The following is a 25,838-nucleotide window of genomic DNA, read 5'->3' on the forward strand; positions in this document are numbered from 1 at the left end:
TTTTGTTTTTTTTTTTGTTCGATCAGGGGTTCCCCTTGATCTCTCTGGAAGGATGGAGATGGATGACAATGAGATATCGGAAGCCACAATCCGAAGTAATGTGAGTTTGGAAGGCTGCTGAAATTGCGGTTTATCTTGGTCCACGGTTATTTCTAAGCTCCGGGGCAAGGCAGGTCAGAGAAATTATAAAGAGTTTCTGAAGAGGATCAGCTCGCAACTGTATTAAAAAAAAAAATTGCAGTGCCTAGAAAATCTTTGGAATCTCCTAAAGCTCAGCTGGCTTGTTTGTGGATGAGACACCACCAGGAGATGCCTAGGGGGGGGATCCAAACTAACTTGGGGGAAACCATTTGTTTCCCCTAACAGAAAAGCACGTGCAAAAGATCGGCCTTCTTCCCATCCAAGCCAGAAATTGGAAGGGAGAGGGGAAGTCTTCGTTGTGTTGTAGGTGTTGTGTTGGTTTTTCTGCTTTTCACTGAAGGAATTGTGTTGTTGTTTTCCTCCTCCTCCTCCTGCACCTTCTCATAGAAACTGACCCGTCCACTCGTTCTCTCAATAGTGGGGTCCAGTTTGGGGTATTTGCAGTATGGATATACGTTCTTCCTGATCACCAATCCCCTTGTGGTAAGTGAGCCCCTCTGGGTACCGATGGGTGGGCCTGGGTTTGGGACTTGGCAGTGATTCACACAACTTGTTGGGATTGCTGAGGTTACTCTGTAACTGAATACTCTGCTTTCGCCCACCCCATTGGGTTTTCAAAATGGTATTGCCTCCCACTTTCTCCCCTTCCTTTTTCCCTTTTCCTTTCCTCGTCCCTTCCTTTTTCCCCCTTCCTTCCTTTTCTCTTTGTCTTTCCATCCCACCCCATCCCTTCCCCTCTCCTCTCCTCCCCTCCAGTGGTGGGATTCAATTTTTTTTACTACCGGTTCTGTGGGCATGGCTTGGTGGGCATGGCAGGGGAAGGATGCTGTAAAATCTCTATTCCCTCCCCACTCCAGGGGAAGGATACTGCAAAACCTCCATTCCCTTCCACTCCAGGGGAAGGATACTGCAAAATCTCCATTCCCTCCTCACTCCAGGGGAAGGATACTGCAAAATCCCCATTCCCTTCCACTCCAGGGGAAGGATACTGCAAAATCTCCATTCCCTTCCACTCCAGGGGAAGGATACTGCAAAATCTCCATTCCCTCCTCACTCCAGGGGAAGGATACTGCAAAATCCCCATTCCCTTCCACTCCAGGGGAAGGATACTGCAAAACCTCCATTCCCTTCCACTCCAGGGGAAGGATACTGCAAAATCTCCATTCCCTCCTCACTCCAGGGGAAGGATACTGCAAAATCCCCATTCCCTCTGCACTCCAGGGAAAGGATACTGTAAAATCCCCATTCCCACTCCACTCCAGGGGAGGGATACTGTAAAATCTCCATTCCCACCCTACTCCAGGGGAAGGGTACTGTGGCTTGGTTTGATGGGCATGGCTTGGTGGGCATGGCAGGGGAAGGTTACTGCAAAATCTCCATTCCCTCCTCACTCCAGGGGAGGGATACTGTAAAATCCCCATTCTCACCCTACTCCAGGGGAAGGGCACTGTGGCTTGGTTTGGTGGGCATGGTTTGGTGGGCATGGCAGGGGAAGGATACTGCAAAATCTCCATTCCCACTCCACTCCAGGGGAAGGATACTGTAAATTTTCCATTTCCCTCCCCACTGCAGGGGAAGGATACTGCAAAATCTCAATTCCCTTCCACTCCAGGGGAAAGATTCTGCAAAATCTCCATTCCCACTCCACTCCAGGGGAAGGATACTGCAAAATCCCCATTCCCTCCCTACTCCAGGGGAAAGATACTGCAAAATCCCCATTCCCTCCCCACTCCAGGGGAAGGTTACTGCAAAATCTCCATTCCCTCTCCACTCCAGGGGAAGGATACTGCAAAATCCTCATTTCCTCCCGATCAGCTGGGACTCAGGAGGCAGAGAATAGATGGGGCGGGGGCAGTCAGAGGGGTGGTATTTACAGGTTCTCCGAACTACTCAAACTTTCCTCTACCGGTTCTCCAGAAAAGATAAAGGCCACTCTTTTGAAGACAGCAAAGTCCACATTTTGGACAGAGGAGGCCACTGGTTTGAAAGAGATGGTCAAATAGGCCATCTATGTCAAAATTGCCGACATCCCTCAACAGAAGGGGAGGGATACGGTGTCATCCAACTCCAAACAGCCCTTTCAGCAGTTCCAAAAAGGCTCCACTCCCATTTTGCACAGTTCAGGACACAGAAAATCCTCCAAGTGGCCTCAACGGCTTTCTAGAAGGCTGCAAATGACCAGCGGTCTGCAAGGAATCTCAATCCGTCCAGTCAGAGCTGAAGAAGCTTCTTGGATGAGAAGCGAAACCTTTTCCTAGAAAAACAAGGAAGTCCAGTGGCCTCTTCAAAAAGCACCTTTGGGACACCATGGTTTGTTTTCCTTCAAGAAAAAAAAAACCCAGTGTGGTTTTTCATCTGGGCCCAGCAAAATGGCCGACGATCAAACATATTGTTTGGAGGGAAACTGTCCCAAAGTTTCAAAAAAATAAATACATTTCTTTAGCATCTCTGCTCCAGATTCCTTCAGGACCTGGATTTTCCATAGGAACTGCGAGCTGGCCAGCTGTTGTGGACCACAATGCCAACAGAGCTGGCAGCAGATTTGGACAGTGAGGAGGTTGGGGAGGAATACGGGCCAGTCCTGGAGTCTGGGGAAGGCTCTGATGAGGGCTCTGTGTCAGAGGCAGAGACAGGGCCAGGGCCGTCTGACAGTTATCAGCTGCCTTCAGAGTCAGACATCAGTGAGGCAGAAGAACAGCTGGAGCCTGTTCCCAGTGTGAATGGCCAGACGAAGGGAACAGCTAAAGAACAGGGGTCGACTTGGGAGTAAGGACACAGGTCGACGATGAATGGCCCCTCCCAGAGGGAATAAAAGAGGAGCCAAAGGGGAGTGGAGTTTGCAGGAGACCATTAGTTCGCTTAATTGGTTCGTGCCTCTCCGAGGCTCCTTGCCAAGTTTTGCAGAGATTGGCCTGGCAACTCTCCATGCCAGAGAAGGTCTGTGACTGTAAATCCTCCCTCGAAAGACTTTGCTGGGGTTGAAGGAGCAGAATTCACAGTCAATTCATAACAGGGTTTTTTGTCAGGACAAGGAGTTTGCTTCCAGCTCTTGGGAAGCCTCACTCAGGACACTAGCCTACCTCGCAGGGATGTGTTAGGGGAAGTGGAAGGAGGGGGCTGGGAAGGAAAGGCAGCACCGTTCTGTGTTCTTGATCCGGTTTTCCAATTTATGTTTTTAAGGTAAAGATGCAGTTAATGAATCTTCAGAAGGAAGGAACCGATAAAGACACTGCGCGTTTCAAGTTCTTACTCCTCCTCACCATTTTGGTCCCCATTGGAGGTCTTTTGGGGGTGTATCTTTGGGGCTGCCTGGCAGACAGATATGGCAGGTACAGTAGGCATATCTTAAACAGTATTCCTAGGCTGTGGATGTACAACAAAGTGCCAAATTTCAGCTGTTTCTGTTGGCATTGGTGCAGTGGTGAAATTCAATTTTTTTTTTACTACCAGTTCTCTGGGCGTGGCCTGGTTCACCTGGTGTGGCTAGGTGGGTGTGGCTTGGTGGATGTGGCAGGGAAAGATGCTGCAAAATCTCCATTCCCACCCCACTCCTGGGGCCAGCCAGAGGTGGCATTTGCCGATTCTCCGAACTACTCAAAGTTTATGCTACCGTTTCTCCAGAACCTGTCAGAAGCTGCTGGATTTCACCCCTGCATTGGTGCCATATATTGCCATGTAAAATGAAACCATTTCCTGAGTACCAACCTAGCTCCTAACCACCAGAGCACCAAATCAATTGAGAGAATCGAAATTTAAATTGAGCAAGATTAGCAGGGGCTGTGTTTAAATAAGTATGCAATAAATGACATAATAACAGACTTGGAAGAGACCTTGGAGGTCTTCTAGTCCAACCCCCTGCTCAAGCAGGAGACTCTATACCATTCTGAATAAAGGGTTGTCCAATCTCTTAAAAACTTCCAGTGTTGGAGTCCCCACAACGTCTGGAGGCAAGTTGTTCCACTGATTAATTGTTCTCACTGCCAGGAAATTTCTCCTTATTTCTAAGTTGCTTCTCTCCTTGTTTAGTTTCCATCCTGTCTTCCTTGTCCTGTCTTCGGGTGCTTTGGAGAATAGGTTGACCCAATGGTGAAATTCAATTTTTTAAAACTACCGCTTCTGTGGGCGTGGCTTGGTGGGTGTGGCAAGGGAAGGATACTGCAAAATCCCCATTCCCTCCCCACTCCAGGAGAAGGATACTGCAAAATCCCTATTCCCTCCCTACTCCAGGGGAAGGATGCTGCAAAATCCCCATTCCCTCCCCACTCCAGGGAAAGGATACTGCAAAATCCCCATTCCCTCCCCACTCCAGGGGAAGGATACTGCAAAATCCCCATTCCCTCCCCACTCCAGGGGAAGGATACTGCAAAATCCCCATTCCCTCCCCACTCCAGGGGAAGGATACTGCAAAATCCCTATTCCCTCCCTACTCCAGGGGAAGGATGCTGCAAAATCCCCATTCCCTCCCCACTCCAGGGGAAGGATACTGTAAAATCCCCATTCCCTCCCCACTCCAGGGAAAGGATACTGCAAAATCCCCATTCCCTCCCCACTCCAGGGGAAGGATACTGCAAAATCCCCATTCCCTCCCTACTCCAGGGGAAGGATACTGCAAAATCCCCATTCCCTCCCCACTCCAGGGAAAGGATACTGCAAAATCCCCATTCCCTCCCCACTCCAGGGGAAGGATACTGCAAAATCCCCATTCCCTCCCCACTCCAGGGGAAGGATACTGCAAAATCCCCATTCCCTCCCCACTCCAGGGAAAGGATACTGCAAAATCCCCATTCCCTCCCCACTCCAGGGGAAGGATACTGCAAAATCCCCATTCCCTCCCTACTCCAGGGGAAGGATACTGCAAAATCTTCATTCCCTCCCCACTCCAGGGGAAGGATACTGCAAAATCCCCATTCCCTCCCCACTCCAGGGGAAGGATACTGCAAAATCCCCATTCCCTCCCCACTCCAGGGGAAGGATACTGCAAAATCCCCATTCCCTCCCCACTCCAGGGGAAGGATACTGCAAAATCCCCATTCCCTCCCTACTCCAGGGAAAGGATACTGAAAAATCCCCATTCCCTCCCTACTCCAGGGAAAGGATACTGCAAAATCCCCATTCCCTCCCCACTCCAGGGGAAGGATACTGCAAAATCCCCATTCCCTCCCTACTCCAGGGGAAGGATACTGCAAAATCTCCATTCCCTACCCACTCCAGGGGAAAGATACTGCAAAATCCCCATTCCCTACCCACTCCAGGGGAAGGATACTGCAAAATCCCCATTCCCTCCCTACTCCAGGGGAAGGATACTGCAAAATCTTCATTCCCTCCCCACTCCAGGGAAAGGATACTGCAAAATCCCCATTCCCTCCCCACTCCAGGGGAAGGATACTGCAAAATCCCCATTCCCTCCCTACTCCAGGGGAAGGATACTGCAAAATCTTCATTCCCTCCCCACTCCAGGGGAAGGATACTGCAAAATCTCCATTCCCTACCCACTCCAGGGGAAGGATACTGCAAAATCCCCATTCCCTCCCCACTCCAGGGGAAGGATACTGCAAAATCCCCATTCCCTCCCCACTCCAGGGGAAGGATACTGCAAAATCCCCATTCCCTCCCCACTCCAGGGAAAGGATATTGAAAAATCCCCATTCCCTCCCTACTCCAGGGAAAGGATACTGCAAAATCCCCATTCCCTCCCCACTCCAGGGAAAGGACACTGCAAAATCCCCATTCCCTCCCCACTCCAGGGGAAGGATACTGCAAAATCCCCATTACCTTCTCAATCCTGGGGAAAGGATAGTGCAAAATCTCCACTGCCACTCTACTCTGGGGCTAGCTAGATATGATATTTCCCGGTGGCTTTGTGGGCATGATGTGGCTTTGTGGGCATGATTTGGCTTTGTGGGCGTGGCTTTGTGGGCATGGCAGGGGAAGAATACTGCAAAATCCCCATTCCCTCCCCACCCCACTAACCTGCTTTCCAGCTCCGTTCTCCTGTTCAGGGCAACAAAAGAAGATCAGCTGGGAGGCAGCAGGGGCGGGGCCAGCCTATTTGCTGGTTCTCCGAACTACTCAAAATTTCCACTACCAGTTCTCCAGAACCTGTCAGAACCTGCTGGATTTCACCCCTGGGTTGACCCCCTCTTCTTTGTGGCAACAGCTATTACATCACCCCTAGTCCTTTTATTAAACCAGACATGTCCAAATGCCCAAATCAGCAGAGTGAAGGGAGTGAGTTAGAATGGTCCTTCTATCTCCCACGGTGTTATTCTATATTTTTGAATAATACTTATCGAATAAATAACATCCTACAGTATATATGGGCCTTCTAGCCTCAGCGATAGGAATAGATCCCTGTTTTAATCTTCTCTGTCCCGTCATTCTTTTTTTGTGCCTAGTAATTTTTATTGTTTTTCTCTTTTCAGCACATGTTACAGTCGTTATGTCAACATTTTGTACATTGTCACATCGTCTTGTCTATACATGTTTTTCTCTTTTCACCATATATTACAGTCATTATGTTAACATTTGTACCTTGTTATATCATCTTATCTATACATGTTTATAATATTCCGCTTCTATATTCACATACTTTTATACACAGTTCTATACGTATTTATATGTATTGTTTTTGGCTTAATTATTTTTCTTATTTTCTAACCATTCATACCAATCATTCCAGATTTCATAATATTCCAATTCTTCTTTCTCTTTTAATTTTAGAGTTAATTTGTCCATCTCTGTGCAGTCCAGTGCTTTTTTTATCATTAATTCGTCTGTGTGTGTGTGTGTGTGTGTGTGTGTGTGTGTAGTGGTTTGTTTCCAGTATTGAGCAAAACCAATTCTAGCTGTAGTTAGAAGATGGGTTAGTAAATATTTGATTTTTTTTTGTGTGTGTGTATTTCCCTTTGATTATTCCCAGCAAGAAGGTTTCGGGTTTATATTTTATTTATTTGTTCTCTTGTGATTTCTGGCACCCATTTCCCGTCATTCTAATTCCCCTGATACCAACATCTGGATGATTACAGCACATATTAGAGCTCCCCTTGAAGGTATTTTAACGTATTGCACGATCTCCTGCAATTCCAGGAACAAACTGTTCTTTTTAAAAAAAAAAAAAAAATGAGGATGCTGCTGGTTGATCCTTGAATGTCTCTCTTTCCGTGTCTTTTCAGAAAATCTGCCCTCTTAATTAGCAACGGATTTAGTATTTTTTCGTCTGCCGTCTTGTGTTTTGATAAAATATTCGGACGCTTTGAATTCAGCATCTTTGCTCGTTTTTTTGTAGGAATGGGGTCAGGTGAGTCCATGGCCACTTTTATCTTAAGCCCCCCAATAAAAGGGCTGAAGGGTCTTTGCATTAAATGTTCCTTAATTTAGGAGTTTAGGATTGGGGAAGTAAAGAGTATAACACAGTGCTCCCTAACTTGCAGATTTAAATCTGCAAATATCAGGGAAAACCATGCACCGTAAATGCTCCTAAATTCTGCATTGGCTAGAATGCAAGGTGTGACCATAATGCGATGTTTAATTTATTCCACAGGGACACTTATTTACTCTGCCCCTCTCTACATCCTTGAAATCTCTTCCTTGAATATGAGGGGAGCCTTGGTGACCACTTTGTTCCTCTTCTTCATCTGGGGGTACCTTCTGGTCCAAATCTTAACCAGTCCCCAGATTTGGGGAAACGAAGAAAGTAAGTATATTCACCTCCATCCTTGCGGCAAACATTAAGTCATGCTAACACAGGGAGGGTATTGTGTAGTGGGCTTCAGTAGGCAAGAACCAGACCAGCATAGCTGGAACAACATATATTGACTCAAAAATGGAACTCCGGAACTGCAGGCAAATGCTTGTGATTTATACTCTAGGCCCACAGGGCCTTAACCAATCATAGAACTAAAAAAAGTCTGCCCAAATATACGTAAATGTTCTACATTTCCCTCCAAAACAATTAGGGTCATCTAAAGGTTAGTTTCACTTTAGCACAGTTAACACTTGGGGTCATCTAAAGGTTAGTTTCACTTTAGCACAGCTAACACTTAGGGTCATCTAAAGGTTAGTTTCACTTTAGCACAGCTAACACTTAGGGTCATCTAAAGGTTAGTTTCACTTTAGCACAGTTAACACTTAGGGTCATCTAAAGGTTAGTTTCACTTTAGCACACTTAACAGGGTCACCTAAAGATTAGTTTAACTCTTGAACAGTTAACAGTTAGGGTTATCTAAAGGTTAGTTTCACTTTAGCACAGTTAACCCAACTATATACATTCAATACATAACAGAGGGTATCTTTCCATTGTCAAAAATCCCAGTGCAGAGGGATCAAAGCAAGATAAGAGACAGTAGAAAAGAGAAAGGTTACTTCTAAAACCTGGACTGTGGCCAGCAACTTCCTAAAATTCTCTCTCCCTCCCTCCCTCCCCTTCTCTCTGCCACAGACTATTCATTATTAGTGGGTGTTACAGCCATATTTGCCATAATTAGTAGTATATTGTTGGTGCCATCTCCGGAAAGTCCGAGGTTTCTGTACTTGCAGAGGAATGACCAAGAGAAAGCAAGACAAGGTACGTCTGGCATACGTCTGGTGTTACCTTACGTCTGGTGTTACGGCCTTACGAGCCATTCATCTGGGCCAAAGGGAGGATCAGGCCGGTAGCCCAGCTTCTGCCCTTCGGATCTGCAGGGCTTGGCGGCTCCTTCCAAATGTAGCCCCATTATATATGTTCTTGTCTTCCCCTCCTCTTCCTCCTCCTTTAGTCTTGAAGAAGCTGAGAGGGAAAGATGACGTGGAGGATGAGATGTTAGAACTTTGTCAAGAACATCTTGCCGAAAGCAGCCAGAAGAACATGACAGTGTGGAGACTTCTTTGCTTCAGCAGCCTCCGGTGGCATCTCGTCACCGTCGTGGTCTTGGTCATCGGAAGTCGATTTATCCAAACAAACGCGGTTAGGGACTTCCCCGAGCAATCTCGCATTCCATTGGCTTTTTCACGGTTCAAATTTGGAGTCTGTCCAAAGTGACGAGTGTCTGGCTTGTTATCCAGGAACAACGTTTCTGGATCCAGATCCAGACTCTTCCTGGGCTGCAGGACAATCGAGGGGTGGAGAGGCAGCTGTTACAGTTTTAAAAAGGGCAAAGTGGGATGGAGTGGGTTCTGGATTCCCAGGAGGGAGGAGCTGCATTCCAGAGAAGCAAGAGACAAGAGATAGTTGGTGTGAGAGAAATAGGGTGAGGACGGTTCCTCCTCAATAGTTCCCAGAATCTAAGCTTTATAGTGCAATTGTCTGGTATTATTTGGCAAGATTCAGTCTGCAGGTGATGAATCTACTTAGAAGAATTTCATTAAGGGTTGTTAGAACCTGAGCCAATTCTACGTGCTCCTCCATCTGCACCTCTTTTATCTTTGATTGCAGGTTTTAATATTCGCACAGCAGAGCTATAGAACTTTAGGACTGTCCGCCAAAGATGCGAGGCTCCTTCCCTTAGTAGGAAGCTTGATCGTCCAGCTGATGCTTCTGACAACTGTAAGCCATATTAAATCCCTTGATTACTGGCTTGTTTGTGTTCTCAGCTGCCTCCATCACCCCACTGATTTAGAGTGATGTACCCCAAAGCAATACAACTGGCAGGGAGCATTTCGGACTAGCGAAAACACAATACCAAAAGCGAAGACTGGAATTATTTTAGCCTCGATGAAGAATTGTGGGCTCTGTAGTTTGATTATCTATTGATTTGTGTTCTTGGCTGTCCATGGTCTTCTCGGGAGTTTTTCTCCAGGGTCCCGAGGTGTCAATCCTCTTCTGCTTTGTTTTTTTTTTCCTAGATCTGCACCATCGAGCCCTTGGGGCGGAGAGTTCTCCTTTTGAGTGGCATCATGAATTGTATCATCTCAAATATTGCCCTAGTATTCACTTTTCAGGTGGGTAACATTCCTGATCTCTGTACCTGGCCAATTGAGTCCCCCCCCCCCCGTTAATATCCCTGTGCTTTTTCTCACACAAAAACCTTCCCAGCCAGTTAAAATTGATCTGGTGAATTTCATCCAGTTGTTCAATTTCACAAGTCCATCCATTTCACCAATCCATCCATTTCACCAATCCGTCAATTTCATCCAGTTGGTCAATTGCACCAATGTCAATTTCATCCAGTTGGTCAATTGCACTCTTCCATCAATTTCAGCCAGTTTGTCATTTACGCCAATCCGTCAATTTCATCAATCCATCAATTTGGATTCAATTTGAAATTGAATTTCATCTAGTTGGTCAATTTCACCAATCCTTAAATTTCATCCAGTTTCACCAGTCCATTGCACCAGTCCATCAATTTCAACAATCTGTCAATTTCATCTAGTTGGTCAATTTCACCCAGTTTGTCAATTTCACCAATCAATCAATTTCAGCCAGTTTGTCATTTGTGCCAATCTGTCAATTTCATCAATCCATCAATCTGGTCCTGTTTGTCAATTTAATCTGTGAATTTCATCTAATTGGTCAATTTCACCAATCCTTAAATTTCATCCAGTTCCACCAGTCCATTAATTTCAACAATCTGTCAATTTCATCCAGTTGGTCAATTTCACCCAGTTGGTCCATTTCATAGAGTTAATGCCAGTTTTCTCTAGATGGGGTTTCCAAACCCTGTGGAAGACCAGTTGAAGAAGTGAAGTTGGGGATGGGGAGGGTTACTACTTTGATGGTCACCCCACAGGTGCTTCCTTCTTCTCCACAGAACAGCAGCCCCGCGCTGGCCTTCATCAGCATTGTTTTGATTATCCTCTTCTTTGTGGGCTACATAACGGGACCAGGTTTGTGATCAGATGGGATACGGAGGCTTCGCAAGTGGAAAAAGACCAAGGGAAGTTTCTGCGGTTTTTGCTTTAAAAAAAAACAAACATTACAAGGCCTGCCCTCTTTTCTCCATCCAGCTTCCATTCTTCCCTTGATTATTGGTGAATTGTTCCTCCAGTCATCCCGAGCGTCTGCATTTGTCATTGCAGGATCCGTCAGTTCAGCAGTCCATTTTTTCTCAGCCTTGCTGTTTCTTTTGACTAAGGTAAGGGACCTTGTAAACCCTTTGGAAATTTAAAAAGTACCGTAATTTTCAGATTATAAGACGCTCTTTTCTCCACCCTAAAAGAAGGTGGAAATTTGGGTGTATCTTATGCACCGAATGTAGCCAAAAACGCGAGAAACGGAGGAGGCGATGGTCTGTGGCAATCCCTGCAGCCTGGGACAGCTGATTCGGGGTATTCAGCTATTCAGAGGCCAATCCACCCGCCAATCAGCTGTTTCTGCTGAATCAGGCTGTGATAATGTGCTGAAGCTGACCTGGCTGTTCGCTATTTGCTGCAAGGAGGTGTCAGAGTTTGCAACAGCAATCGCATTCAGAAAGCAGACACAAGTAACCGATTCAGCAGGATTCAATAACTTCTCTTTATATATAATACAACACATGAAGTAAATATACAATACCAAAAGCAGCTTTTCCAACGTGGTAGTTCAGCAGAGGAGAGAAGTTTCACTTTCAGTTTTAGTTTCAGATAACAGCATGCAGCTTTAGTACAGAACAAGCCACGCCCAGGCTCCTTGCTGTCTCCTTCCTTGTTGCTCACACAGCAAATACTGTTTGTTTCCAAACAGCCCTCAACTCTCTCACACACTGACAGGACGCTAGCCAGATGAATACCATGGATGGTGGTAGGCAGAGGCAGAATCATTTTTTTCTTATTTTCCTCCCCCCAAACTAAGGTGAGTCTTATACTCCAGAGTTTCTTATACTCCAAAAAATACAGTAAATAAAATATATTAAGGAAATGTTTACTTAAAACCCCTGGGGATTTTTTTTTTCAGTACAGAGGTGGCCTTCCCATGAAATTATGTGTGACTTCTGGGTCTGCCAAGTTTGATCACAATATTTCTTAATTTTTGTTTCTGTCTCTAGTCTTACCTTGATACCTACTACTTGCTCCTTTACTGGCCTTTTATCATCCTTGCCTTTATTTACATTTTCCGGAGAGTCCCGGAAACCAGCAGCAAGACGTTTCTAAAGATCCAGGAGAACATGGCGGCCTACACCTCTAAAAATTCCAGAAAAATAGTGGCTGAATAGAAACAGGAGATCTCTTTCTTCCCTCTGTTTTCAAAGTTGATCTGGAATTAAAATAATGAAGTAAAACAGAAGCTCTCTTCAAGCTGGATGGATTTATTTGTACTGTTTTTAGCTCCTCTACACTAGTTTGGGGGGAACGACGATAATTGGGTTGTAAGTTTAGCAGAGCTGTTGGGAGTGTCAGCCTTGTGAGGTAGGCCAAGGCAGAAAATCAATCCTGTAGGAAGGCTTAAAAAGATTTCATTATTGAGATTAGCTATAAAAAGAACATCTCGCAAGCCCGATTCTGCTTTATCCTGTTTTTCTGTTGCTCCAGTGAACCAGGAAGGCACTTCCAAATATTGTCTTATTCCCCATAGGGCATAAAATAATTTTCCCGCCCTTTTTAGCTATAATTCTTGCATATTTCTGCCAAGGTGGTTTTCCTGACTCCATTATTAGGGGAACAATTCAGCTTGTTGTTCCCATTATATAAGAAATGGATTGCCTCATCAATCCTATCCCTTTCTCTCCTTCAGGCTTGCCCCACAGAATCCTCTCCTCTCCCCTTCTCTCCCTCAGGCTTGCCTCACAGAAACCCCTCTTATCCTATCCCCTTCTCTCCCTCAGGCTTGCCTCACAGAAACCCCTCTTATCCTATCCCCTTCTCTCCCTCAGGCTTGCCTCACAGAAACCCCTCTTATCCTATCCCCTTCTCTCCCTCAGGCTTGCCCCACAGAAGCGTCTGTTATCCTTTCCTCTTCTCTCCCTCGGCCTTGCCCCACAGAATCCTCCTCTATCTTATCCCCTTCTCTCTCTCAGGCTTGTCCTCTATCCTCCCTATTGCCTTCACTCCCTCTCCCTTTGCCCAGGCCTATTTATCCATTTCCCCCTTCAGCCAGTGGTGTAATTCATTTTTTAAAACTACCGCTTCTGTGGGCGTGGCTTGGTGGGCGTGGCAGGAGAAGGATACTGCAAAATCTCCATTCCCTCCCCACTCCAGGGAAAGGATACTGCAAAATCTCCATTCCCACCTCACTCTGGGGCCAGCCAGAGGTGGCATTTGCCAGTTCTCCGAACTACTCAAAATTTCCGCTACCGATTCTCCAGAACCTGTTGGATTTCACTCCTGCCTTAAGTCTCTTTTCCTATCCTCTCAGGCCTCCTTTTTCCCCAGCCTAGGAAGGATCCTATCCTTTCAGCCTCCCCCCTCCCCAACCAACCCCCCTCCTTCCTCCTCTCACATTTCCTCCTCCTCCCGCCAAATCTCTTCCTCTTATTCTCTTCTCCCCTCCGCAACACAGATAAAATGCAGGATTTAAATAAGCGTGTTATTTAACAATGAGCAGTTTGAATAAGCAGGCACGGGACTATCTACCGAGACCCCAGGACCCCATCTCAGATTCTGCGTGACTCTACTGCAATCAGCATCTCTTAGTAAAAGTACTGTTTCACTTCAACCAAATGGAGTCGATAGTTTTGCTTTCTTAGGAGATGAGACTGGGGCAGGTCTGACAGTTATTTAACAATGGGCATGTTGAAGAAGCAGGCGCGGGACTACCTTCCGAGACTTCCAGGAACTCATTTCAAACCCAGATTATTAAAATAACTGACTTGCAAATTAGGAAAAATGACAATGCTCAAAAATTGCTACAATGTAGAGGCTGGAAGGAAAGACAAAAGTAACATTTTGGAGGGGGGGAATTCATCCTACCCCAACGTGGCCCAAAATAAAATCTCTCACCCAAGCACAAAATTATTTAATAAGGCGGAATGGTCCCCAAAATGGAGTTCTCCGTTCAAACTCGGTTCCTGTTTTTAAAAAAAGGCATTTAACAGGGTCAGTGAAAGCTGCGGGAAATGATTTCCTGCACTCTGCAGTGTGTCTTTGTGCTTATATAAGTTTATTTGTTTTATCAACAATAACAACATGCAAAACATAAAAACATACATCTATAACAACAAAAATTGTGCACAAAAAAGAAAAAAAATGACTCAAATATCAAGTTAAATCTAAACATAAATAATCCACCCTAATTGGATGCTGAAAAAAGGAAATTTTTAAAACCCCCAGATATTCTTCTATCCTTACACAATTATGTCTAAAATATAGGTAGTCCTTGACTTACAATGGTTCATTTAATGACCGAAGTTGCAATGGCACCAAAAAGAGTGACTTATAGCCATTTTTCATACTTATGACCATTGCAGCATCCCCATGGTCACATGATTTACATTCAGATGCTTGGCAACTGTCTCATATTTACGACGGTCACAGTGTCCCAGGGTCACGTGATCCCCTTTTGCGACCTTCCGACAAAGTCAATGGGGAAGCCAGTTTCACTTAATAACCATGGGACTAACTTATCAACGGTAGTGATTCACTTAACAACTGTAGAAAGAAAGGGCGTAAATTGGCACGAAGTTCGCTTAACTAAAGTCCCACTTAGCAACAGACATTTCAACCCCTGAAAGTGGAACAACCTGGATGCAAATTTATGCAAAACAGCCACCTAACTGCCATTCTGCTTTTCTCGGAATGTTCCCGCCTCCTTCCCCTGATTGGCTCTCCCTGCTGCTCCAGCATATTTCATTCCACAGAAAAGACAGCTGTGGTTTTTCTCCCTTTACTCCAACATACCACCCAAAATAGTAAGTTGGCTTTTAAAAAAAATATTTCTAGCCTTAAAATCCAAAATCTGGAAGTTTAGCCTCCACCAAATGGGCTGGCAGAAGAGTGGCAGAAGGTCAGAGAGGATGCCAATTAATTTAGGGAATTTATTACAACAATTAGGAATTGAACAGGAAGCTCTCAAAAGAAACCCTTTGCTTACATTTATCCCCTTTGATTACCTCTTTAAGAAAAGCCGTCCATCGTTGGCGACGGGCTCTATGGAGCCTCCCTGATCTGTAGCAGTCTACCTTGGAACAGGAGTCACCAGGGAGAACAGTTTGGGGAGGCTCTCTGGCTGGATTCCTGGGGGTGGGGGAGAATCGTTTGTAATTATGGTGGAAGAATGAACAAAGGGGAGGCTTTTTTGCTTTTGTTTGTTTGTTTGTTTCTCTTGTTCGATCAGGGGTTCCCCTTGATCTCCCCGGAAGGATGGAGGAAATAGAGGAATCGGAACCCACACTCCAAAGTAAAGTGAGTTTAGAGGGCTGCCGAAGTTGCGGTTTATCTTGATCCATGGTTATTTCTAAGCTTCGGGTCAGAGAAATTATAAAGAGTTTCTGAAGAGGATCAGCTCGCAACTGTATTAAAAAAAACAAATTGCAGTGCCTAGAAAATCTTTGGAATCTCCTAAAACTCAGCTGGCTTGTTTGTACTGTTTGTACAAGAAGATCGGCCACCTTCTTCGCATCCAAGCCAGAAACTGGAGGGGTGAAAGGAGAGGGGAGGTCTAAGATATGTTGTGGGTGTTGTGTTGGTTTCTGCCTTTTCCACCGAAGGAATTGTGTTGTTGTTTCTCCCCTCCTGCACCTTCCCATAGAAACTGATCTGTCCATTCGTAATCTCATTTGTGGGGTCCAGTATGGCATCTTTCCAGTATGGATACATGGCCTATCTCATCACCAATCCCATTGTGGTAAGTGAGCCCTGCTGCATAGTCCTGGGTTTGGGACTTGGCAGTGATTCACATAACCTGTTCGGGTTGCTGTAGTTGCTCTGTGGGGAGCCAGTCTCTTCCCCCTTTTTCCTTCCCTTCCCTTCCCTTTTTCTTTCCTTTTCCTTTCCCCTTCTCTTCCCCTTTTCCTTTCCCTTTCTATCCCATCCCATCCCTTGCCCATCTCCATTTTTTTTTTACATTCTTCATTACATCTTCCAGAAAGCATGTCGATTGGTTACAAATAAATTTCGTGTGTTACTACAATCCTTCTTTATATTTCATTCATATTGAATTGTACATTTTAAATCAAAAATCTTTATACCCTCAATATACCATCATTCTCATTTAACTATATTTGTTTAAGCGTGCTTTTGTCTAGAATCATTTATATTTATATTATAATAAATCTAGACAAAAATTTATTACTAGAAGTTATAAGTACCCAGGAGAGATTACATCTTTATAACAAAATCTAAACAAAAAATATATTAATAAAATTAGTAAATCTTTTCCCCAGGTCCCATATTATAGTTTATATCCAAATTGTTTTTACCAGTTAGAGTTGTTATTTCATTATTATTGTCGTGATGTCTTGCCCATCTACATTAAAAAGACGAAAGACACTCTTTTGAAGACAGCAAAGTCCACAAAGAGGACTTTGAAAGTTTGAAAGGGGGGGTCAGAGAGACCATCTATGTCAAAAAGTACAGCCCTCCCCGCCCCTCAACAGACGAGGAGGGATATGACACCATCTATCTCCAGTCTACAACATAGTTCTTTCAGCACAGTGGTGGGAATCATTTTTTTTTTACTACCGGTTCTGTGGGCGTGGCTTTGTGGGCATGGTGTCGCTTTGTGGGCGTGGCTTTGTGGGCATGGCAGGGGAAGGATACTGCAAAATCCCCATTCCCTCCCCACCCCACTAACCTGCTTTCCAGCTCCGTTCTCCTGTTGAGGGCAACAAAAGAAGATCAGCTGGGAGGCAGCAGGGGCGGGGCCAGCCTATTTGCCGGTTCTCCGAACTACTCAAAATTTCCACTGCCGGTTGTCCAGAACCTGTCAGAACTGGCTGGATAACACCTCTGTTTCAGCAGTTCCAAGAAGGCTCCACACCCATTTGCACAATTCAGGACACAGAACAACCTCCAAGGGCCCTCGACGGCTTTCTAGACATATGCAAATGACCAGCGGTCTGCAAGGAATCTCAATCCTTCCATTCCTCACTGTCCAGTCAGAGCTGAAGAAGCTTCTTGGATGAGAAGCGAAACGTCTTCCGAAGAAAAACCAGAAAGTCCAGTTGCTTCTTGAAAAAGCACCTTGGGGACGACCATGGTTTTTGTTTTCCTTCAAGAAAAAACCCAGATGTGGTTTTCCACCTGGCAGGTCTCACCTGCCCTTCATAATGGCTGCGTTGTTTGGAGGTGACGGAGGGGGAAATGCCCCAGAGTTTTCAAAAATAAATAAATAATCTTCTTTAGCATCTCTGTTCCAGATTCCTTCAGGATCTGGGTTTTCCTTAGGGACTGCCACCTGGCCAGCCTACCTCGCAGGGTTGTTAGGTGATGTGGGGGAAGGAAGTGCAGCACCATTCTGTGTTCTTGATGTGGTTTTCCAATTTATGTTTTTGAAGGTAAAGATGCAGTTTATGAATGTTTCAAAGGAAGAAATCGATAAAGACACTGTGTGTTTCAAGTTCTTACTACTGCTCCCCATTTTCGTCCCGCTCGGAGGCCTTTTTGGGGTGCTTGTTTGGGGCTGTCTGGCAGACAGATACGGCAGGTATAGTAGGCAGAATTTCCGGGCTGTGGATATATTAGGTAAAGGTTCCTCTCGCACATATGTGCTAGTCGTTCCCGACTCTCGGGGGCAGTACTCATCTCCGTTTCAAAGCCAAAGAGCCAGCGCTGTCCGAAGATGTCTCAAATACCTGGTCCCAACAAAAACCCCTTTTATTAATTGACTGTGATTTCCGCTCATTCACATCCAGCAAAGTCTTTCAAGGGAGGATTTATAGTCACAGACCTTATCTGGCTTGGAGAGCTGCCAGGCCGATATCTGCAAAATGTGGCAAGGAGTCTCGGAGAGTCAGGAACCAATGAAGCGAACTAATGGTCTCCTGCAAACTCCACTCCCCTGTCGCTCCTCTTTTATTCCCTCTGGGAGGGGCCATTCATCGTCCACCTGTGTCCTTACTCCCAAGTCGACCTCTGTTCCTTAGCTGTTTTTTTTGCAATTCCTGTTTCCTTGAAAGTGTCTCTTTCCGTGTCTTTTCAGAAAATCCGCCCTCTTAATTAGCCACGGAATTTGTATTTTTTCGTCTGCCGTCTTGTGTTTTGATAGACTAGTCCAGCGCTTTGAATTCAGATTCTTTGCTCGTTGTTTTGTAGGAATAGCAACAGGTGAGTCCTTGACCACTTTATTGCAAGCCCCCAAATAAAAGGGCTGAATTCTGCCTTTGCATTAAATGTTCCTCAATTTAGGAGTTAAGGATTGGGGAAGTAAAGAGTAAGATTGGGGAGGTAGGAAGGGAGGTGACAGGGTGACAGGAACCAAGGCTGTCAATCTGGAGCAGACCAACCGATCAAGGACGGAGCAGTGAGAACGGAATGTGAAACTCCACCAAAGAGGTGCCAAAACTCAAAGCCGTTCCCAAAACATCTAGTCCGAATATCATGGACTGGTCTAGCAGGGAGGGCCGGGGAAGAGGGAAAATCGCAGGTTTCGTGCAGGAATATTCAGATCCGGCTTTGCTAATGCTGTAACCGCTTGACTTTAGTAAAAGTAATCCTATCACTTCAGAACTGGAGTTGAGGGTCTTTCTTTCCTAGATGCTCAAGTCGGGAGAAGCCTGACAGTGGATTTCTTGGAGGTTAGGAATCAGGATGGTCGTTTTCAAATATTCTGAACTGGGAGCCAAGCTATTAGAGCATGTGCAAAGAGACCCTGGTTTACCAGCCCTTTTCTCCCAGCCTGTTCTTCCTTCTCATTTCACGGGACTGAATCTGACTGAATCTCCTTATGACTAAAATCCTCGAAGTCTTCTTTAATCAGATTTATTGAAGGGAACACAGAGTTAGGTTGCAGAAATCTTGGCACGTGACTACAAGCAGTCCTTGACATATGACTGCATATTCTACATTCAGAATACTTGCAAATGACTATCCTAATTCCTAGGCTCCAAGAAACCCACTGTCAGGGTTCTCCTGACTTGAGTGTCTAGGAAAGAAAGACCCTCAACTCCAATTCTGAAGTGAAAGATTATTTTTATTAAAGTAAAGTGGTTACAGAATTAGCAAAGCCGGATCTGAATATTCCTGCACAAAGCCTGTGATTTGCAAATATTCTGAATGTAGAATATGCAGTTATTACTTCCGTTAGCAAGAAAACAGGGCACTGAATCCCCCCAGGAAGCAATCTCTCTAATGAATGGAGAAGTCGTTTGGATGTAGAAGGAAATGTACAATTAGCTCTTGACTTTACAACAGTTCATTTAGTGACTGTTCAAAGTTACAACGGCATTGAAAAAGGTGACTTGTGACCATTCTCACATTTATGAGTGCTGCAGCATGCCCGCAGTCATGAGATCAGAATTTGGACGCTTGGCAACTGACTCGTATTTATGACGGTTGGAGTGTGATTCCCCTCTTGCAACCTTCTGGCAAGCAAAATCAATGGGAAAACCAGATTCGTTTAACCGCCCTGTGACTAACTAACTCATTTAATAACTGTGGTGAGAAAGATCGTAAAAGGGGACAAAGCTCACTTAACAAACGTTTCATTTAACAACAGAAATTTGGGCTCAGGCGTGGTCATACGTCAAGGACTGCCTGTAGCCACATGTAAAGCTTTCTGCAACCTAACTCTGTCTCCCCTTGATAAATCTTGTTAACGAAGACTCCGAGGATTTTAGTCATAAGGACATTCCGTTCAGATTCATACTCGTGAAATGAGAAGGAAGAGGAGGTGGGAGAGAACTCAATTTTATTGAGGGCTGCACCAGGGCTGTGGTTGACCTCGAGGGGCCAACTGGGTGTGGCCCAGCTGGTTGACATCACCAGATTGATGCCACTCAAGTGGGCGTGGCTGACTGGGTGGGTGTGGCCAGCTTGATGCCATTCTCCAGACTGCTGGCCTGTTTCCTCTTCTCATTGAGTAGACTGGGCCGAAGCCATTCGGTGCACCTCTTACATTTTCTAGGATGGCCCCATAGGCCAGATCTAACCACATTGTTCTGACGTAGGCATCCCCCAAAAGCACAAGGCAGACTCCTGGTCCCGACAAAACCCCTTTTATTAAACGAATGTTAATTCCTCTCCTTCACATTCAGCAAAGGCCTGGCAAAGAGTCTTTCAAAGGAATATTTAGGACCACCGACCTTATCTAACTTGGAAAGCTGACATGTAAATATTTTCCAAATGAGGTGCTGTGCAAGGAAAAACTGGGCACAGAGTCTCTGAGATTCAGGGACAGATCTTCACACTCCTGAAACGAATCTAACGACCGAACGAAGAAATTGTGCCCCGCAAAAGCCCACTCCCCTTTCGCTCCTCTTTTATCTCCTATGGGAGGGGCCAATCACCTTCCACCTGTGAAAGTCGACCCTGATTTCTGAGTCGTTCTTTTCTTCTCTTCTTCTGCATGTGCACACTGGGAACAGGTGCCAGCTGTTCCTCTGCCTCACTGCTGTGGGCCCCTGATCACTGCCAGATGGCCTCGGCCCCGTCTCTGCCTTCTGACGCAGAGCCCTCGTCCGTGCCTTCCCCAGCCTCCAGGAGTGGCCCCAACCTCCTCACTGCCCGACTCTGCTGCCCGCTCCACTGGCCGCTGGTGGGCCAATAACACACATTGTGGGTCGGATTCAACCCCGTGGGCCTTCTGTTTGACACCCTTGCCCTGGGATCAGCTTCGAGATATCAGCCGAAACCAGAGTGTCAGGCAGGAACAAGTGACAATTGCATTGGACAGAGGCGGCACTGTTATAAATCAGTGTTTCCTGTGTGATAATCTCAGGGCCAGCCATGCGCCATAGATGCTCCTAAACTCTGCACTCGCTAGAATGCAAGATATGACCATAATGCAATGTTTAATTCATTCCACAGGGACCCTTACTTACTCTTTCTATCTCTACATCCTTGAAGTCTCTTCCTTGCATCTGAGGGGAACCTTGGTGACCTCTTTGGTCCTCTTCTACGCCTGGGGATACATTCTAGCCCAAATCTTAACCAGTCCCCACATCTGGGGAAACAAAGAAAGTAAGTATTTTCACCTCCCTCCTTGCGGCAAACGTTAAGTCATGCTAAGCCAGGGAGAAGGGACGTGGTGGCTCAGGGGCCAAGATGCTGAGCTTGTCGATCAGAAAGGTCAGCAGCTCGCCGGTTCGAATCCCTAGCGCCGCGTAACGGGGCGAGCTCCCGTGACTTGTCCCAGCTTCTGCCAACCTAGCAGTTCGAAAGCACATAAAAAATGCAAGTAGAAAAATAGGGACCACCTCTGGTGGGAAGGGAACAGCGTTCCGTGCGCCTTTGGCATTGAGTCATGCCAGCCACATGACCACGGAGACATCTTTGGACAGCGCTGGCTCTTCAGCTTTGAAATGGGAATGAGCACCGCCCCCTAGAGTCAGGAATGACTGACACATATGTGCAAGGGGAACCTTTACCTTTAAACCAGGGATATTTCCATTGCCAAAAATCCCAGTGCCGAGGGATCAAAGCAAGAGAAGAGGAAGTCAAAAAGAGACAGGTTACTTCTAAAACCTGGATTGCGGTCATAAACTTCCTAACGTTCTCTCCCTCTCCCTCCCTTCTTCCCTCATAGATTACTCATTATTGATGGGCATTATCGCTATATTTGCCATAATTAGCAGTATATTGTTGGTGCCTTCTCCAGAAAGTCCGAGGTTTCTGTACTTGCAGAGGAATGATGAAGAGAAAGCAAGACAAGGTACGGCCATGCGAGTCTGGCGTTACGGCCTCCCAAGCCGCTCGTCTGGGCTAAAGGGAGGATCAGGCCTGTATCCCAGCTTCTGCCCTTCAGATCTGCAGGGCTTGGTGGCTCCATCCAAATGTAGCCCCTTTCTGTTGTGGCCCACCAGTGGCCAGCAGAGCTGGCAACAGAATTGGACAGTGTGGAGGTTGGGGAGGAGCATGGGCCAATCCTGGAGTCTGGGGAAGGCTCTGATGAGGGCTCTGTGTCGGAGGCAAAGAGGGGGCCAGGGCAGTATGCCAGCTATCAGCTGCCTTCAGAGTCAGACATCAGTGAGGCAGAAGAACAGCTGGAGCCTGTTCCCAGTGTGAGTTTCCAGACGAACGGAACAGTTAAAGAACCGGGGTCGACTTGGGAGTAAGGCCACAGGTGGACGATGAATGGCCCCTCCCAGAGGGAATATAAAAGAGGAGCGAAAGGGGAGTGGAGTTTGCAGGAGTCAATTAGTTCGCTTCATTGGTTCCTGACTCTCCGAGGCTCCTTGCCAAGTTCTGCAGCGATCGGCCTGGCAGCTCTCCAAGCCAGATAAGGTCTGTGACCGTAAATCCTCCCTTGAAAGACTTTGCTGGATGGGAATGAGCAGAATCCACAGTCAATTAAGAAAAGGGTTTTTTCTCGGGACAAGGAGTTTGCTTCCTGCTCTTGGGAAGCTTCAGTCAGAACACTTTGTACATGTTCTTGTCTTCCCCTTCTCTTCCTCCTCCTTTAGTCTTGAAGAAGCTGAGAGGGGAAGAAAATGTGGAGGATGAGATGGAAGAACTTCGTCAAGAACACCTTGCCGAAAGCAGCCAGAAGAACATGACAGTGTGGAGACTTCTTTGCTTCCGCCGCCTCCGGTGGCATCTCGTCACCGTCGTGGTCTTGATCATGGGAAGTCGATTTATGCAAACAAATGTGGTTAGTGACTTCCCCAAGTAACCTCGTATAGAAAGGATGTGCTGTTTGCTTTTTCCAGGTTTCAAATTTGAAGTCCCCTCAAAGTGCTGAGTGGCTGGCTTGTAGCAAGGAACAAAGTTTGAGGATCCACATCCAGACTCTTTCTGGGCTGCAGGACAATCGAGGGGTGGAGAGGCAGCTGTTACAGTTTACAAAAGGGCAAAGTGTGATGGAATGGGTTCTGGATTCCCTGGAGGGAGGAGCTGCATTCCAGAGAAGCAAGAGACAACACAGTTGAGATAGTTGGTGTGAGAGAAATAGGGTGAGGACGGTTTCTCCTCAATAGCTCCTGGAGTCTAAGCTTTATAGTGCTTTAGTTTGGCAAGATTCTGTCTGCCGGTGATGAAGCTACAGTACTTAGAAGAATTGCAAGAGCAGTTTTTGGAGCCTGACCCAAATCCTAAGGGTGCTTCCATCTGCACCTCTTTTGTCTTTGATTACAGGTTATACTTTTCGCCCAGGAGAGCTATAGAACTTTAAAACTGTCTGCCAAAACTTCGAGGCTCCTTCCATTAGTAGGAAGCCTGGTCATCCAGTTGATGCTTCTGACAACTGTAAGCCACCTTGAATTGCCACTTGATTACTGGCTTGTTTGTGTTCTCAGTTGCCTCCATCACTCCACCGACTTAGGGTGATGTACCCCAAAGCAATACAACCATCAGGGAACAGTTCAAATTAGCAAAAACACGATAGGCAAAAGCAAAGGCTAGAATCATTTTAGCCTCGATGAAGAATTTTGGGCTCAATAGTTTGATGATGTATTGTGTTCTTGGCTGCCCATGGTCTTCTCGCGAGATTTTCTCCAGCGTCCCGATGGGTCAATCAATCCTCTTCTGCTTTGCTTTTTTTCTAGATCTGTACAGTTGAGTCCTTGGGGCGGAGATTTCTCCTTTTGAGTAGCTTCTTGATTTGTATCACCTCAGTTATTGGCATAGTCTTCATTTCTCAGGTGGGTTACATTCCTGCTCTCTCCACCAGGGCAACATGAGTGGTCCCCTCCTTGTGCTTTTTCTCACACACAAACCTTCCCAGCCAGTTAAAATTGATCTGGTGAATTTCATCCAGTTATTCAATTTCACAAGTCCATCGATTTCACCAATCCATCGATTTCACCAATCCGTCAATTTCACCAATCCGTCAATTTCACCAATCCGTCAATTTCATCCAGTGGGTCAATTGCACCCATCCATCAATTTCATCCAGTTTGTCATTTGCACCAATCCGTAAATTTTGTCCTGTTGGTCAGTTTCATCTAGCTGGTGAATTTTACTAATCCTTAAATTTTATTTAGTTGGTCAATTGATCCAGTCCATCAATTTCACCAATCCATCAATTACACCAATCCATCAATTTCATCCAGTTGGTCAATTGCACCAATGTCAATTTCATCCAGTTGGTCAATTTCACCAATCCCCAATTTCATCCAGTTTATTTACACCAATCCGTCAATTTCATCAATCAATTTCATCAATCCATTAATTTTGTCCTACTGGTCAGTTTCACCAATCCGTCAATTTTATCTAGCTGGTGAATTTCACTAATCCTTAAATTTCATCCAATTGGTTAATTGAACCAACCCATCAATTTCACCAATCCGTCAATTTCACCAATCCATCAATTTCATCCAGTTGGTCAATTGCACCCATCTTTCCATTTTATCTAGTTGATCAGTTTTACTAACCAGTCGATTTTATCTAGTCGGTCAGTTTTACTAATCCATCAATGTTATCAATCCGTCAATTTCACCAATCCGCCAATTTCATAGAGTTAATGCCAGTTTTCTATAAATGGGGTTCCCAAGCCCTATGGAAGATAGGAGGTTGGTTGAAGATGTGAAGTTGGGGGAGGGGTTACTACTTTGATGGCAACCACACAGGCGCTTCCTTCTTTCCCCGCAGATCAACAGCCCTTCGCTGGCTATCTTCAGCATTGTTCTGGTTTTCCTCTTCTTTGTGGGCTACGCAATGGGAGCAGGTTCGTGATCAGGTGGTATACGGAGTCTTCGCAGGTGGAGAGAGACCAAGGGAAGTTTTTGCGGTTGTTGCTTTTTAAAATAATAATAATAATAATAAAACGACAAGGCCTGCCTTCTTCTCTCCATCCAGCTTCTATTCTCCCCGTGATTATCGGTGAATTTTTCCTCCAGTCGTCCCGAGCTTCTGGGTATGTGGTTGCAGGCTCTGTCAGCTGGGGTATCCATTGTTTCTCAGCTTTGCTCTTTTTTCTGGCAAAGGTAAGGGGCCAGGGGTGAAATCAACTTACGGTTTGCAAATGTACCTTCGGCGCATGCACGGAGCGTCCGAAATGGGGTGTGATGACGTCTGAGCGAGTGGGCGGAGCTTCCCGCCGCCAGCGCTACTGGTTCACCCGAATCGGTTGGAACCAACCGGCTGCATTTCGCCACTAGAAGTTTAAAAAGTAAAGAAAAAGTAAAGAAAATGTTTACTTAAAAATTCCGTGGGTTTTTTCCCCCCCCCCGTTACGAAGGTGACTTTCCCACGGAATTCTGTGTGACTCATGGGCCTGCCAAGTTTGATCACAATATTTCTTAATTTGTGTTTCTGTCTCTAGTCCTACCTTGAGACCTACTACTTGCTCCTTTACTGGCCTTTTATGCTTATCGCCTTTATTTACATTTTCCGCGTCGTCCCGGACACCAGCGGCAAGACGTTTGAAGAAATCCAGGAAAACATGGCGGCCTACACCTCTAAAAATCCCAGAAAAATAACGGCTGAATAGAAGCAGGAGATCTCTTTCTTCCCTCTGTTTTCAAAGTTGATCTGGGGTTTTTAAAAATGAAGTCGATCAGAAGCGCTCTGGAAGCTGGATGGATTTATTTGTGTGTGGTTTTTTTTAAGTGCTATGCGCTACTTTGGCAAAAAGCGATTGGGTTGTACGTTTAGCATAGCTGTGTGAGCTGGGATGTTGCGAGGTAGGCCAAAACAGAAAATCGATGCTGCAGGAAGGCTAAAAAAGAATATCCATTATTGAGATTAGCTGTAAAGAGAATATCTCGCAAGCCTGATTGTGTTTTATCCCCTGTTGTTCTAATGCTCCAGTGAACTAGGATGGAACTTTCAAA

General features: G+C 45.7%; 2 protein-coding genes across 2 annotated transcripts; both read left to right on the forward strand.

Annotated features, from left to right (window-relative positions):
- Nucleotides 1-52: 52 nt before the first annotated feature.
- LOC309392737 (solute carrier family 2, facilitated glucose transporter member 5-like) lies at nucleotides 53-12,248 on the forward strand (the record flags this gene model as incomplete). Its single annotated transcript, XM_081954167.1, has 11 exons — nucleotides 53-95; nucleotides 560-624; nucleotides 3,322-3,470; nucleotides 7,314-7,438; nucleotides 7,682-7,834; nucleotides 8,579-8,704; nucleotides 8,898-9,085; nucleotides 9,964-10,059; nucleotides 10,869-10,944; nucleotides 11,065-11,192; nucleotides 12,081-12,248. The coding sequence occupies 11 exons, from the start codon at nucleotides 53-55 to the stop codon at nucleotides 12,246-12,248; spliced, it is 1,317 nt and encodes a 438-aa protein (XP_081810293.1).
- A 3,512-nt stretch (nucleotides 12,249-15,760) lies between these two features.
- Nucleotides 15,761-25,441, forward strand: LOC309392738 (solute carrier family 2, facilitated glucose transporter member 7-like; the record flags this gene model as incomplete). Its single annotated transcript, XM_081954168.1, has 9 exons — nucleotides 15,761-15,814; nucleotides 17,466-17,652; nucleotides 18,223-18,234; nucleotides 21,653-21,778; nucleotides 22,530-22,717; nucleotides 23,200-23,310; nucleotides 23,610-23,705; nucleotides 24,655-24,989; nucleotides 25,328-25,441. The coding sequence occupies 8 exons, from the start codon at nucleotides 15,761-15,763 to the stop codon at nucleotides 24,736-24,738; spliced, it is 858 nt and encodes a 285-aa protein (XP_081810294.1). The 3' UTR covers nucleotides 24,739-24,989; nucleotides 25,328-25,441.
- Nucleotides 25,442-25,838: the final 397 nt, after the last annotated feature.

This window comes from Natrix helvetica (genome assembly GCF_964273705.1).
Source record: "Natrix helvetica genome assembly, chromosome: 5".
In the NCBI taxonomy this organism is placed as follows: Eukaryota; Metazoa; Chordata; class Lepidosauria; order Squamata; family Natricidae; genus Natrix; species Natrix helvetica.